The sequence below is a fragment of the Bufo gargarizans genome, chromosome 2, assembly GCF_014858855.1.
Source record: "Bufo gargarizans isolate SCDJY-AF-19 chromosome 2, ASM1485885v1, whole genome shotgun sequence".
In the NCBI taxonomy this organism is placed as follows: Eukaryota; Metazoa; Chordata; class Amphibia; order Anura; family Bufonidae; genus Bufo; species Bufo gargarizans.
This window is the reverse complement of record NC_058081.1, coordinates 344,678,983-344,694,635: the sequence shown is the minus strand read 5'-3', so window position 1 is coordinate 344,694,635 and position 15,653 is coordinate 344,678,983. Positions and strand designations below refer to the sequence as shown.

Genomic DNA, 15,653 nt, shown 5'->3' with positions numbered 1-15,653 from the left:
CTGTATCAGCAGCTATGTATGTATATCAGTTGTGTTGGTCGTCATTAGGGAGACATATGCAATGTAAGATATAATACACCTCTACTGTATATGATGGTAGAGTCAGCTTACAGCTTCATCACGTTTTTAAAGGCTTTTCTATGTGTGTTATATATCATGTCATAAAGAGACACTTGTAGGTCTCCATAACGAATATTCATTTCAATAGAAAAAAGCTTGTGCACTTATGCGGCGGCCCAAGAGGAGTGAGTGGAGGATGGGAGCAGTGGTTTTGGCTCTGCAGGACTGTACAATGACAGGAGGGCACACCCTTTCGGGCATATCTGGTATTCGGGCTCCTGCTTGATGGTAGGGTTCCCTTCCTGTGTGATAATTTGCTGGGTGCAAGGCAGAACTAATAAATAGTGGAGACTACAATGAGACCCAATAGCAGCGTATAGACAGAAACAGTGATGGTGGCTATAGCACTCCTTTTTCTTTCTAAAGAACACTCTGCAGTCTCTCATCAGAATCAGAGGCCTGCAACAAGGTTCTTCTGCTTCTGAGATTCCCAGAGGGGTGCAGAAATTTAGAAACTAGGGCCAATCCGTCTCAGTATGGAGCTTGCCTCAGCAATAATCCTTCCACAGCACCACAGCCTTTCCGCCTTTAACGAGCACAATACCTTGTGGTCTGAAGTTTGCACAACTTTGTGAGTTCTAGACCTTCTTAGATGTCTGGTCTCTCCTTTTAGAGGTACTTGAGTAGTAGGCTCAGAGATTAGGATTCGCTCAACTTGGGCCTAGTTGGGCAGGACTGTAACACACATGTTTTGCACTTCTCACACTAGACTCTCTACATACTAACTAGCCAGGGGGCAGACCTAGTCCATCCTCTTAACACAATTTACCAAGATGTTAACCATTTGTTGTCCATGCTGTGCCATTAAGTACATAACAAAATCACAACATTTAACTTAAGAAACATGACACTAACTTTGTTAATAGTAATTAACCCTTTGCAGTAGTCCTTCTGAAGTACTGCACATGTGGCCAATCTAAATTAAAGTGTATACTGGAACTCATTTGCTCACAACCTGTGGGCTCTGAACAGGATTTGATATCTTTGTTTAATATATACTATAATTTAAAAACACGACCTCAAATGTAGGAGACCTTCTTAAAAGCACTTTCATATGAAAAAATACACAAAGCACTATGTAATCTAATTTTCTTCTTACTATATATATATATATATATATATATATATATTATTTGTTCGCCCCTTTAGCTGATGCCTTACCTAGCTCTTGACATTTTGCGAGATTATCCTGGACTTCCCGGATTGTTTGTGGCATGTGCATACAGTGGGACCTTAAGGTAAACTGTGTTCTTTTTTTATTATCACATTTTTTAAAGGGGTTGTGCTACATTTTTAAAACCAGGACCTGGATCTGAATACTTTTGAAATTTCATGTAATTAAATATTTAGTATAGCCACTGAGCTATTCAATAAATCTATATCTGTTGTGAGGCAGTGACAGGCCTCATACATGAGAGAGGTGTAGAGCGGGTGGATATTTCAGTCCACATCCCTATTCCACCACAGGTGAGGCCTGCTGGGTGTAATCACTGGAGGATAAACCAGTCCTCAGTGTAGAAGTCCAGGGGGGGAACTTTTAGAGTAGGACGCCACCAGCGGCTCTGTGTGGTTCGAGTGAGGAGGGCTGTGTGAAAGCCAGGAGGCTGCTGGATCTCATGGTCGAACTGCGCTCTGGTGAGAGGTAGAGACGACCTATGTATTAGGTAATGCCTATCCAGGCAGGTATTTATTTTGCTTTGCTTATGTTTGTGCTGGTGTTGAAGTGCCCAGAATAAAGCACAGTATGGACTTTAACCCCTGTTTGATGCAAAGTCTGTCATTGCCGACCCCTGAGAGAGAGCGATCCCCTACACCAGGGATGGCCAACCTGAGGCTCTCCAGCTGTTGCAAAACTACAACTCCCAGCATGCTTAGACTACCTACAACTATCAGCCTACAGCAGGGCATGGTGGGAGTTGTAGTTTTACAACAGCTGGAGAGCCGCAGGTTGGCCATACCTGCCCTACACTGTGTAGCGCCACCAGCTGTTTGTTCTTTTCCATACTTGTTGTTCACTGTCCCCTAGTAGGGTCCCCCATTGCCCACCAGTAGTGTCCCCCACTGCCCCAATGTCCCCAGTAGCATCCCCCACTGCCCCCCAGTATTACCACCCACAGCACCTAGTAGTGTCCACCACTACCCCCAGTAATTTCCCCAGTAGCGCCCCCACTGCCCCCAGCAGTGCCCCCACTGCCCCTATTAATGTCCCCACTAGTGTCCCCCACTGCCCCCAGTAGTGCCCCCACAGCCCCTAGTAGTTTCCTCCACTGTCCCCAGTAATGCCCCTAGTAGTCCCCCCCAACTCCCCCCAGTAGTGCCCCCCAGAGTCCGTAGTAGTGTCCCCCACTGCCTACCAGTAGTGTCTCTAGTAGTGCCCCCCACAGCCCTTAGTAGTGTTCCCCACTGCCCCTAAGTAATGTCCCCAGTAGCGTCCCCACTGCCCACAGTAGGGCCTCCCACTGCCCCTATTAATGTCCCCAGTAGTGCCCCCCACTGCCCCCAGTAGTGCCCCCCACAGCCCCTAGTAGTGTCCCCCACTGCCCCAGTAATGTCTCCAGTAGTGCCCCCACTGCCCCCAGTAGTGCCCCCCACAGCCACAAGTAGTGTACACCACAGCCCCTAGTAGTGTCCCCCACAGCCCACCAGTAGTGTCTCTAGTAGTGCCCCCCCACATCCCCTAGTAGTGTTCCCCACTGTCCCCAGAAGTGTCCCCCACTGCCCAGAGTCTTCATGTAACGGGGCCCGGCATTGTCACTGTACTTGAAGCTGAGTCCTGTCAGAGCGCTCAGCTCACCTGCATGATAAGCACTCCAGTCTCCAGCCCTCCAGCATCAGGCCCCACAGCTGCCCAACTAGAATTAGTCACAAATTAAGCAGGTGGGTGGAGCCTAATGGCCAGTTCAGCTCTGCCCACGTGCTTAATTTGTGTCTAGTTTTAGTAGGGCAGCGCCAGGGCCTGATGCTGGAGGCCTGGAGACTGAAATGCTTATCATGCAGGTGAGCTGAGCACTCTGAAAGGGCCCAGCTTTAAGTACAGTAAAAATGCTGGGCCCTGTTACATGTGAGTTACATGTGAGCAAAGCGGGCCCCTTGCCCTCTCTAGTCCCTGTCGTGTTAGCACCCTCTGCGACTGTGATCGTTACGCCCCTGGTCACCAGCCATATCTTCTATTAGAAGATGTGACAGTTACAGGGACAGAAATGCAGTGGAAAGGACATGCTCCCTGAAAAAGGACACACACCCTGAGCTGCCAGCCTGCAAATAAATCTAGCAGAACAATTGGGGCAATGAATGGGGAGATCTCTGGATCCATGTGAGGTACAGTGCTGGTTCTAGCCTTGTTAGAAAGAGATTATCATGTACTATATGATGTCTGATTTTCATTTTTTATATCTGTCATGGCTTTTAACATACATGTGCCGGACTCAGCAAATAAAATTTTTCCTGAAATTTGGATTGAAGTCCGCTTCGGACATTTTGATTCGCTCAACGCTACAGTCCACATGGAGGTCCTGTCCATGAAAGGACTGCTGATGGAGGGTCCTGTGACCAGGCAAATCACTTCAAATCACGTCTTCAGCATTCACATACACTATACCTTCTGCTCTTGCACTGCTGGGCGTTTAGTACAGGTGTAGTATGTAGTGATGTCGCGAACATAAAATTTTCCGTTCGCGAATGGCGAATGCAAATTTCCGCAATTGTTCGCGAATGTGCGAACCGGGTGAACCGCAATAGACATCATTAGGAAGGAGAATTTGAAAACCCACAGGTACTCTTTGTGGCCACAATAGTGATGGAAAAGTTGTTTCAAGGGGACTAACACCTGGACTGTGGCATGCCGGAGGGGGATCCATGGCAAAACTCCCATGGAAAATGACGTAGTTGACGCAGAGTGTGGTAAGTTGAAATCGTAATGCGATTTATAGAACTTGAATTAATCGCATTATGATTTCAACTTAGAGCTTCTGCCGACTTCCATGCTCATGGAGCGTCCCATCACCATGGGAACGGCTCCATGTTATAATGTACTGCAGGATTTGAGAACGTTGTCATCGCAATGCGATTAATGCAGGTTATATTAATTGCATTGCGATTTCAACTTAGATCTGCTGGGTTCCTAATGGTTTTATTGCTAGAATATAACAAAGATTGAGAATATAGTGCTATATTCGTTATATTCGTCAATTCTAGCAATACAACCATTAGGAACTTAGCTTGCATTCGCTAGCTTGAACTCGCAATGCGATTAATATAACCTGCATTATTCGCATTGCGATTACAACTTAGATCTGAGTTCCTAATGGTTGTATTGCTAGAATTGACAACGAATATAGCACTATATTCTCAATCTTCGTTATATTCTATCAATATAACCATTAGGAACGCAGCTCTAAGTTGTAATCGCAATGCGATTAATATAACCTGTATTAATCGCATTGCGATTACAACTTTGTGACACTGCAGCTTCAGAATAATCTAAGATGGATGCTGTCCTTGCTTTTTGATAGGCGGTGGGAGGGTCTGGGAGGGAGGTTATGCTGATTGGCTGGAATGTGTCTGCTGACTGTGAGGTACAGGGTCAAAGTTTGCTCAATGATAACGTATAGGAGGCGGACCGAACATCGCATATGTTCGCCCGCAGCGGCGAACAAGCTATGTTCGCCGGGAACTATTCGCCTTCAGACTGAGTGATGTGCCTGGTCAAATGACCCTCCTTCAGCGGCCATCTTATGTGCAGGACCTCTACGCGGACAGCACAGAAGATTTGCCTAACGAGAGGGCATGAATTCTGAAATATAGAAAATGGCACATAATACCAAGAAAGGCTATATTAGTAGGGTTATATAAGTAAGTACCATATAGTCATATTACATACATATTGGTCCCAGGTCATCAGAAAGTGGTCAGTTCACGACCTTGAAAAAAAAAAAAAGTTTTATAAAGCATACTATAAAAGGAAAGTGCTATCACTAAGGACACTATAATTATGTTTTCCAGCACTGTGTCATCTAGTATTAATGCTTTGGCAGCTGTTACAGTAGAAGACCTTGTGAAACCTTATTTCCCATCTCTCAGTGAGACCAAACTCTCATGGATTTCCAAAGGAACAAGTAAGATAAGACCTGACATATCATTTACCATATATAATAAGTAAAATTAGAACTTGCCCATTAGGGCATCATCAAAAAGTCCACAGCAAATTCTGCAATTCAAAAAAGATTCTGCTCAAGACATGGGTTTTATTAGTAGACACCTTAAACAGGATCAGAATTCTAACTATATAGAGAGACCCTCATCCCAAGAGCTATATGAAAATAGTCTCACAGGGTGGAAATTACCTTTCCAATTGGTTTCTCCTCCTTGGATATAAGCAAATCTAGATGTGTCTGTCATCCACTTATCTTGATCCAACGTGCACATTCAGGTGAGGCCCTTCAACCTATGTGTGGCCAGATTTAGCACCCTTCTGTAGGTATCCAAAGCTTGACCAATAAAGTACAATCTGCAGGCAATAAAATAATCAAGTGGTCATAGATGTGGAGTGTTGGCAACCATCAATAAGGGAGAACTGAATTATTAGTGAACTGAATTATGAATAACCACCCCCTTCGCCCTTACTGGTATATGTCATTTCACCCAGGTTTTTCTCTTCTATGTATGTAAAATTAGTTTTTCACAAGTTCCCACTTCTGAATGATATCTGTACTTCCCAGGTTTCTTGTATGGTGCTGTATGTATTGCAATGGCTGGTTTGGCATCCGTGTTAGGCGGCTTATTACAGGTAATTAATGATTTAACATTTATTATATGTAAATGTTATGTAGACATTTAAAACGTGTTTAATCTCCTGCTAGCAGAAATTTATATCTGTTTTGTTACATAAGAATTGGCTTGTAATCAGGGTTAGATTTGATATTTTTGGGGTCCCAAGTAAAGGGGCCTCTGTTGAATGGCACAGCTCCACCCTGCAGCTAATCTCCACTCAATATAGTGACCCTATATGTGCCCCCCCCCCCACACAGTATAATGCCTCCTTATGTGTCTCCAACACAGGATGCCCCCAGACAGAATAATGCACCCTGCACATTCTATATTGCCCCTGGTGTGCCATCTCCTGTGCCCCCACACAGTGCATACTTACCTAGCCCACATTCCCATGACGAACAAAGCAGATTTCCCAGTGTAGATCAGCTCTAGTCTGTCTGGCAGATAAGCTTAGCAGGCATGGTAATATCACTCCATCATGCTGGTCCAAGTGGCACATGGCAGAGTGCACTGACTGCACTGCATACAGATAGGCATCATAAGTGGATGACAGACACATCTAGATGCATCCATATAAAAAAGATTATTTAACCCTTTCTGTTTTTTGTTTGTCACTCCCTGCCTTCCCGGAGCTGTAATTTTTTTTATTTTTCTATTCACATAGCCATATGAAGGCCGTTTTTTTTTCAGGACAATGTCACCATTTTATATAGCATACAATGTAGCGGTAAGCCCAAATGGATGAAATTAAAGAAAATGCAAGAAAACTGACAGTATGATTACAGCGATACCACATTTGCATTGTTTATATTGTGTTTAATACATGTAAAAGAAAAAACACTTAGAAAAAAATATAATTTATTATCGCCATATTTTGACACCCATAACTTTCTTATATTTATGTTCTTCGGACCTGTGTGAGGGCTGATTTCTGTGAGGCAATCTGTAGTTTTCAGTGATACCATTTTGGAGTGTGTATATGACTTTTTGATAACGTTTCATAAAAATTTTTTTTGGGGGGGGGGTGAAGAGACAAACAAAGGGCGAATGGGCCATTTTTTTTTTTTGTTGTGGCATTCTCCATATGGGATAAATATGTTAATATTTAATATTTCTGGTGTTTTGGGATGCAGCAGTGCAAACAATCTTTAGGGCTCACTGAGATGACTGTCAGGGCTCTGTGCCTGTACTGCAGACCGCAATCAGCAATGAACGGGCACCCGCTATGTGAATCCCGTATTGTTGTGCGAACCCATTGACTTGAATGAGTCTGCAATCTGCAAGGTATGGCAAAAGATAGGACATGTCCTATTTTTTCTTTGTGAAAACATGGACCCGGAAGCCTACAGAAGAAGTTCTGATCCATGCTTCTACTCCGCGATCTCCAAGATATCTTTCACCATATCTTGCAGATCGCAGACCCATTCAGTGCCTATATATTGCGGACCTGCCATTTGCGGTCATCAATATGGGCATAGAGCCCTTACGGCCATCTGAATGAGCCCTTATGCTGTGGTAGCCTCAGATCCTCCAGAGGGATGGAGGGTACCACAAGGTGCAAACAGCTAATCCAATCTCCACATATAGGAGCCATTCGGGCCCCGGGGGAGAGCAGCACTCCTGGGGAAAGCCATCTCAGATGCTTTGGTCACAATTGACCGCAGCTAATGATTGCTACGTTATCGCAATCATTAGCTCTGGGTGTCTGCTGAGTGAAACAGCAGAAACCTGATGGCTACGTCGCCCACCCTGCTCATGACTGGGCGCCATGTTTAATGACCCGACTACTGCCGTAGGTTGGGAAGGGGTTAACAAATAGTTTGATGCATCAGGGGGTTTACATGATTTCTAGGCCAGCCAGTATCCTCTTTACCAAGGGACCTAGCCTTCAGGCTGCTGCCTGTTGCTGTGTGAGCATGTCATCCTGGGTCACATAGTTTAGATTCCTGTAGTCCAAGGTAGAAGCTAGTCAGCAGCATACTGACAGGTTCTCCAGGACAGAAGAGTCTAAGGAGCAGACAAGGCAGCACACTACTACTGAAAATAAGTGTTTTGGCGTAGTTTTATGAATTTGTGAAGGGGGGTCAGATAACATTTGCATGTATCTGGCCCCAGGTCACCCCAGGCCAACACTATCTGCGCCGAACCACTGGCCACAGACAGAGTGGTGGAGCCAGAAACTTACAGCTCCCCTTTTAACTATTCAACTGTACCTGGTTGTAATTAGAAAATGATCATTACATAAACCTTACAGAATCCTTTTTTACATATAATGGTTACATCAATGATTGATGATTTTTTTTTCTTCTATAGGCAGCACTCTCCATTTTTGGAATGGTTGGTGGTCCACTGCTGGGTCTTTTTACTTTAGGAATCCTCTTTCCATTTGCAAACTCATTGGTAAGTGCCTGAATTTAATTTAATGTTAATCTAAATGGAGGTCTTAAACTTACATGATGTCAAAGTTGTCACACACTCAAACTCATCTTTTTCCTGGGCAAGGCCAATTTGAGTATGAAACCTGTTCATATTTTGTATCGTCCTCATGTATTGTGCTGTGTGTACTGCTACGATTTTATTGTTATATTCCCTCCAATATACAGTACATTTTGTAATGTATGCACATCTTGATGGGCTGTGACAAAACACCCATTAAATCCAATCCTGTTTTGTATTGCAGGGTGCCGTGGTTGGCCTCCTAGCAGGGTTTTCAGTTTCATTGTGGGTTGGGATTGGATCTCTGATTTATCCCCCTCTTCCTATAAGAAGTTTACCTAAATACCTGTCTGTAGAGGGCTGTAATTTTAGTACCATAGATACCAACTGGACCTTAACAACGGCACCTCCTACAGTAACAGACTTAATGATAGAAGCACAAGTGGCTGACAGGTATGTGATGCTTCTCATATTGTATGACATGAATGTTAATAAAACTGATGGACATTTGTAAAAATGAAATTTAATGTTACTTATAAAAATGGACAGAATCAAGGCAAATCACAGATTTATACTGACTGTGGCATCATCTAAAATTATAACCACTCTGTAAAATAGGAAAATCTTTAAAGGGGTTATCCCATAATTAATGTAAAAAATGAAAATAAGACATCGTATAGTACATGACAATCTCTTTCTAACGAAGCTAGAACCAGCCCTGTACCTCACATGGATCCAGAGATCTCCCCATTCACCATTCCAATTTCTCCGTTAGATTATCTTCAATCTGGCGGCTCAGGGGGTCGTGTCCTTTCTGCAGCAGCTCTCTCTCTCTATAACTTCCTGCAGCATCTCTCTCTCTCTCTTTAAACTGAGCACATTTGATCAGCTCAGTGAGACAGACAGAAAATAAGGAAAATAACAAACATTAGGTGGCACTATACAGATTATATAAATATTTATTGAATATGTCACTAGCTATACAAATTTTTAATTAAATGCAGTTACAGGTCCAAGTGCTGGTTTGAAAAATTTAGAATATATTTCACAACCTCTTTAAAGGATTTTTTGGGGGTAAACTAAAATAAATAAAAAAAGAAGGGGACCAAAAGGGTTGGGTGGAAAAAATAAGCACTACTCAGCACTCACCCTCCCTGATACCCCACCACTACTGATGCGACACTAGCATGGTTTCCTGCTGCTCTTCATTTCCTTGTCCTGGCTCCACATGTTCAAAGGTCCACTCACTTGCTGAAGCGGATCACCACAACAACCATTGTTTTTTTATGGGTTATATTATTTTTAAACTTCTGGGGCTCTTTTTTATTTCTTTTTGGAAAGCTCCTTTAAAAAGTTCTAGATTTTTATTTGTGATATTCTTTGCCATCATTACTTTTTCTGACATCCATGCACAAGCAAATATAATGTTCATGGATGCTGAAACTCAAAAAACAAAAAAAGTTTATTGATATCCAGTATTAAAAATTCAAAGGGGTGTATAGCCTCTGATAGAATATTAAAAATACGGGCCAGGTGTCACTTAGAGCCCCTAGGGTGATCTGTGGAATCTTGTGTGTAATGCCAAAATGACACACCTCTCCCCTGTAATTCACCAAGTTTAAATGTATTGTATGGTGTTTTAGTTGTCACATATATATTTATTGTCACAATAAACTTGCCTGCCCAACTTGTGGATAGATATATTTTATCCCAATGTCACGAGGGTATTATCCACATGATATAGGGATCATTTAGGCCGTATAACGTGCAATAATTATTAAACCCTAGGGATAAAGACCTCCAGCCTCTCCATATAAGCAAGAAACCCAGTGCTGGGCACGGTAACCGCACTGTTCTCGCCATCGGGATATGAGCGTCACACAGGACATGGCCGTGCACTATGCCATCCACCGGGGACGAAACAATGGTGCTGTACCCCCGCTAGCAGATGTACCAGCCAACTATCAGCCACAGCTAGCGAGGAGTACTAGTACTGGACGGCTCAAAACGTTTTTGTGTGCCTGGTACGCACACTTCTTCAGGAGCAAAGAGCACCAGTAGTAACAAAAGAGCCCTGCCTATGCCGCACTTCTCTAGCGTGAGAGTCAGGGTTCTAATGTGGCTTGATGTGAGCCACGGCACTGTGATGGCGGCCATAATCAATCTGGACGTATACCTTTGTTCACCATATTATTTGTTTATAGTACTTCATCTATGCACAAGAGAGAAATATGAGGCAAGTATTTATAGATATTTTGAGTTCCCACCATATAAACTGCTCTCTTTAGTAAGTCAGTAGAAGGATTTAACAGTGGGACTTTACTCTGAGACAATCGAGCCCTTTGTGTATCAGAGGAGATTTCTTTAAAACAGGTTCCTCTTAGTTTGTTGGGTGTTGAAGGGGGTGTGTCTGTGGTAGTGAATGCATGGAGGTTGGTTGTGTGTGGAATGGTAGGTTGTTTATTCAGGAGTAACTAGAGCACTCTTTATATAGTAATGTACCTAGTCTTTGGTCTGGAACTATAGATCATAACCATCTACTACTGTTTATTCTTGTTCTTTTCTTTTTTCATGTGCAAAACAGATTTCTTTTACTTATAGACAACTATTATATCTGATTAAAAGTATAAATATATATATGGAGGGCACACAAAATATCTGGTGCAATGTGGACTTGATCAAATAGAATGTTTATTGATTATACAGCCCTACAGTATATAAATAAAAAGATAAATCATAAATAAAATAAAATCTATTGCACATTTCATAAAATAGATGTATAAAATGTGCAATAGATTTTATTTTATTTATGATTTATCTTTTTATTGATATATATTTTATTGCACCAGATATTTTGTGTGTCCTCCATATATACTTTTGATACTTTTTAATAAAATTTTCCTGGCAACTTGGGGTGAGTTGCGGAGTGAGCACCATATCTATATCCACTCACTAGGTGTAGCCACTGTTACTTTTACTTTAACTATTATATCTGTGTAATTATGAATGACCTATTTTTCATTCCTTTATTTCCCAGACCTGCACTGGCTGATGACTGGTACTCATTGTCCTATCTATACTTCAGTACCATCGGTACAATCATTGCTGTTGTTGTTGGAATAATAGTAAGCCTGTTATCTGGTAAGACAAAAGACAAACTGATGTCTCATCTTAGCACATCAAGACACTGGGATTTTTGCCTATTCCTCAAGGCAAAATTGCTATAACAATCTGCATTTTTTTTTACACATAGACCCATTCATTTCTGTTAAAATTATAGAACACATCTTATTTTTGTCCATTTTATGGATAACAATAAACATTTTTTTTATGGGGCCCACAAAAAGTGTGGGATTCACACAGACTACATCTTTATTTTGCAGATCTGTGATTTGTGGAGTGCAAAATGGATTAAGTTGTGTGAATGCACCATTAGATGGGTTGTGTTGCTATCACAGGTTTTGAATTGGATTAAGTTCTAGGCTTTGACTAGGCTATTCTAAAGGCCCTATTGCACGAGTAGATAATCTGTTTAAAAAATGGTAAAATCGAGCGAAAGTGATCAGTTATCGAGTAGTGTAAAAACGGTAAATGATCGAATGACAGGTGATAATCGTTAGTATGTTGTTCTTGAGGTCGCTAATGTAGACACCTTAATCATCCAGAATTCTAAACACTTTACAGCACAGATGATTTCACAGTGGGTGTGGAATCGTTATGTCACTCATGTCATGTTAATTACTTCAGCCAGAAATACGTGGGCAAACCACAAAAGGGTGTTTATTTAAAATTTGTTCACTCCTTTAAGTGTTCTCCTGTTGGTCAAATTGAAGTGGGAGATATACACACCTTTTTAACACACCCTTTTCACGCTTCAGGGATAACAGTCTCTTTTTTTCCCCAAACACCACCCACGCTGTCACTTATCTTTTGGTTTAATTACAACAATGGAGCATGCGGCCCAGAAAGAAAATAAAACCGTGAGTAAGCAATGTGGTAACCACAGATAAACTATACCACTTTGCTCCCTAACTGCAATATATAATTAATATTTTATGGATGCCCTATACCAGTGGTGGCGAACCTTTGGCACGGGTGCCAGAGGCGGCACTCCGAGCTCTCTCTGTGGGCACCCGCCCCTGGAAAAAGTCTACAGTGTACCAATATGCCTTAGACCTCTCCTGGCATTCATCAGCACAGGACGCACTATGAACAGCACAGGGCGCACTGAATGTAGGCAGGCTATTATAGATAAGTGATAAAGTACATGGAATATATACTATAGGACTGTAGTATTCTAGTAAAATTGCAATGTTGGCACTTTGCAATAAATAAGTGGGTTTTGGGTTGCAGTTTGGACACTCGGTCTCTAAACGGTTCGACATCACTGCCCTATACTGATCCCACAATCAGACATATGCCTTAAGGATCAATTGTGATGACCCAGCTGTTCATTATACTGCTCTTCCTCATAATCAAACAATTTAGTATTTTTTTTATTTTTATTTTTAATATATATTTTTCAACTTTCTCCATAAAAGGCCTTTGTATTTATTACGTACAGATTCATATTAGACCCATTACTCAGGGCCCCCCGAGGAGAAGTAACTTATCATTTATGACGTTTTTGATGTTTTATTATAGGTTGTAATACATCTTTTATAGTTAACTAAATAAGCAATATCAAATTCCTCCTCTATATAGCAGGGAGGTATATCAAGGCCACGTGGAGTCAACTTATTACACATGATCCTCACAACCTACCGGCTATGCAACCACATCACAATATTACATTGTGTTATTAGATAGTGTGACTGCCAGCTATATTATTTATATTTAGTACAACTGTGTGCCTGACAAATGATCTATTACACAATACCACTCAAATATATACACAATACTGTGTGCATCCAAAGAGCTGTCATTTGAACATTAATGAATTGAATAACGACTCGTTTGTCACTCAGTTAGTTATCTACTCGTGTTAAGGGCCTTTGGACGTTTAAATGTTTAATCTGAAACAGCAACTGCTGTGAATGGGAATAAAAATGAATATTTGAAAATTACATTAGGTGTACTGTGTCTCTTACCTACATAGGTTCTGTCATGGATATTGTAGCTAAATATAATAATTGTAAATAAAGCCATTGTAGACACCTTTAACTTGTAGATCAGAGCACCACTGGGAAATTCTGAAGACTACAATTATCAATGTGATCAGTATCTCATCCATGGGTAAATGTTTCTTCACTTATGATACCGTATTGTTTTACAGGAGGTTTAAAACAAAATGTAAATCGGGATTTCCTTTTAACATCTCAAGACTTTGCATATCTTAAAGTACTGCTTCCTTCCAGCTGGGGCAAAGACGTGAGTATACTTTGTAAATTTTTCAAGAAAGGATTTTTGCTAATCAATGCCAACCATATACAGGTGAAACACGAAAATTTATACTATCGTGCAAAAGTCCATTTGTTTCAGTAATGCAACTTGAAAAGGAATTGCATTAATGCAACTTAAAATTAGAATTTTGTGAAAAGGTTTAATATTCTAGGCTCAAAGTGTCACCCTCTAGTCAGCTAATAATCCATACCCCCGGAGCAAAGGGTACCTGAGATTGTCACTTTGGGGTTTCATAAGCCGTAAGCCATAATCATCCAAATTATACCAAATAAAGGCTTGAAATATCTCGCTGTGCATGTAATGAATCTATCTCATATATTAGTTCTACCTTTTAAGTTTCATTACTGAAATAAATAAATTTTGCACGATATTCCAATTTTTCGAGTTTCACCTGTACATGGTGTGATAACTGACAAAAATGCAGCAGCGTAAGAGAAATTTTTAACTGTGTATGAGCAGATTGACATTGCAACCAATTATCCCTCTGCTGATATAATGTATATACAGTACTATTTATCGCAGTATTATGAAGTAGAATTACGTATATGGAATACACATGGCTTTACTTACGGTGGTGCTATGTAATATATAATACCTGCCAAACTTGTTATTTTTAAATAGAATTATATTAATTCTGCTTCTTTTAAATTTGTTCTGCAGAATGAAAAAGTAGAAGTGCTGAACTGGAAGAATCGGGACAGTGATCCATGTCCAGATAAAGGGACAGATAATCCTGCTTTTAGTGACATGGAAATGTACAGCACAGTACAGAATGAAAAACTTAATGGAATTAACCCATGAGATTTTATGAAAAAAGATCCATCGAATCTGTGCCATACTGTTTTTGTAATTCTGTGGAAGCCACAGTTGGGAAGTCATCTATTCTAAAATAAGTTCTTTATTTTCCAAATGATATCTATATATAAGTTTATAAAGAAAAAAAACAAACACTCATTGTATTATTGTCATTCAGAGAGAATTAAGTCTCAACAAAAGGACACTCTGTAGCTAACATCTCACTTCTCCCAGATATCTTTTCTCAGTCCTCTCACCCCATACGTGGCCCACAATCACAAGGCAAAGCTGCTCTGCCTTGGTGGGAATCAGGCTCAGACTCCTTCCAGGTGGGACGCATGGCTATGCTCATGTACCGACACTGGCAAGCCTGGATGGTGCCCCTCTCTTCCCCTTCCAAATATGGTGGCCTGGCTTTGCTGCCTTAATCCAAGGTCCACCCCTTAGATAACATGGCCAATTGAGCCTCTTTTCTCCCGCACCCCATGGACACTTTCAACATGGTGCCTGTGGCCAGACAGCCTTCCCAGCCCCATGTTGACCACTGACCCAGTGCCTGACCACCAACTACTGCTCTATCTTTTAAAAAATAAATAAAATAAAGTTTAATAATAATGTCAGTAATACCCTTTTTACAGCTGGTCATCCAGTGAAGCAGACAAACTGGACGCAGACGTCTCCCATTCCTTACACATCTATTCAGCTCAATAATATATGCTGGTGACCTGTGTCCACCACTTCCCAGCTATCTCAGGGAGGCATCTGTCCATTCACCTTGTGTTTATTGAGGCCAGCATTCAGTGAACCTTCTCTTTAGTACTGCAAAGGTTGACCTTCCCTCTTGCTTTCTGTTCAGTTGCTGACTATGGTACTGATCAATCCTCCTATTTATTCTGGGCTGTTTGGTCCATCCCTTTGCCTTAGCTTTAGGTTTCTAGCTTGCAGGTGTTCCAGTGAAAGTGTGCTTATCTATGCATCTGCCTGTGTATCATACTGCCTGTTTATCAACTCTTTTTTTTTTTTTTTTTTTTTTAAATTGATTATCTTTATTAATTAATATATCAAAACATTACAAATAGAAAAAAGGATACAATTCCCCCCAACCCCAATTCCCTAACCCCTCCCCTCCC

The 15,653-nt window shown here is 41.3% G+C and overlaps 1 protein-coding gene across 1 annotated transcript in view; it reads left to right on the top strand.

The window, feature by feature from the left end:
* Positions 1-14,529, top strand: part of LOC122925888 (sodium-coupled monocarboxylate transporter 1-like) — a 30,382-nt gene extending 15,853 nt beyond the window's left edge. The window contains exons 8-15 of the mRNA XM_044277234.1: positions 1,270-1,358; positions 5,122-5,234; positions 5,838-5,905; positions 8,203-8,289; positions 8,570-8,778; positions 11,363-11,466; positions 13,601-13,695; positions 14,389-14,529. Coding sequence (XP_044133169.1) covers positions 1,270-1,358; positions 5,122-5,234; positions 5,838-5,905; positions 8,203-8,289; positions 8,570-8,778; positions 11,363-11,466; positions 13,601-13,695; positions 14,389-14,529 — 906 coding nt within the window. The remainder of the gene's footprint in view (positions 1-1,269; positions 1,359-5,121; positions 5,235-5,837; positions 5,906-8,202; positions 8,290-8,569; positions 8,779-11,362; positions 11,467-13,600; positions 13,696-14,388) is intronic.
* Positions 14,530-15,653: the final 1,124 nt, after the last annotated feature.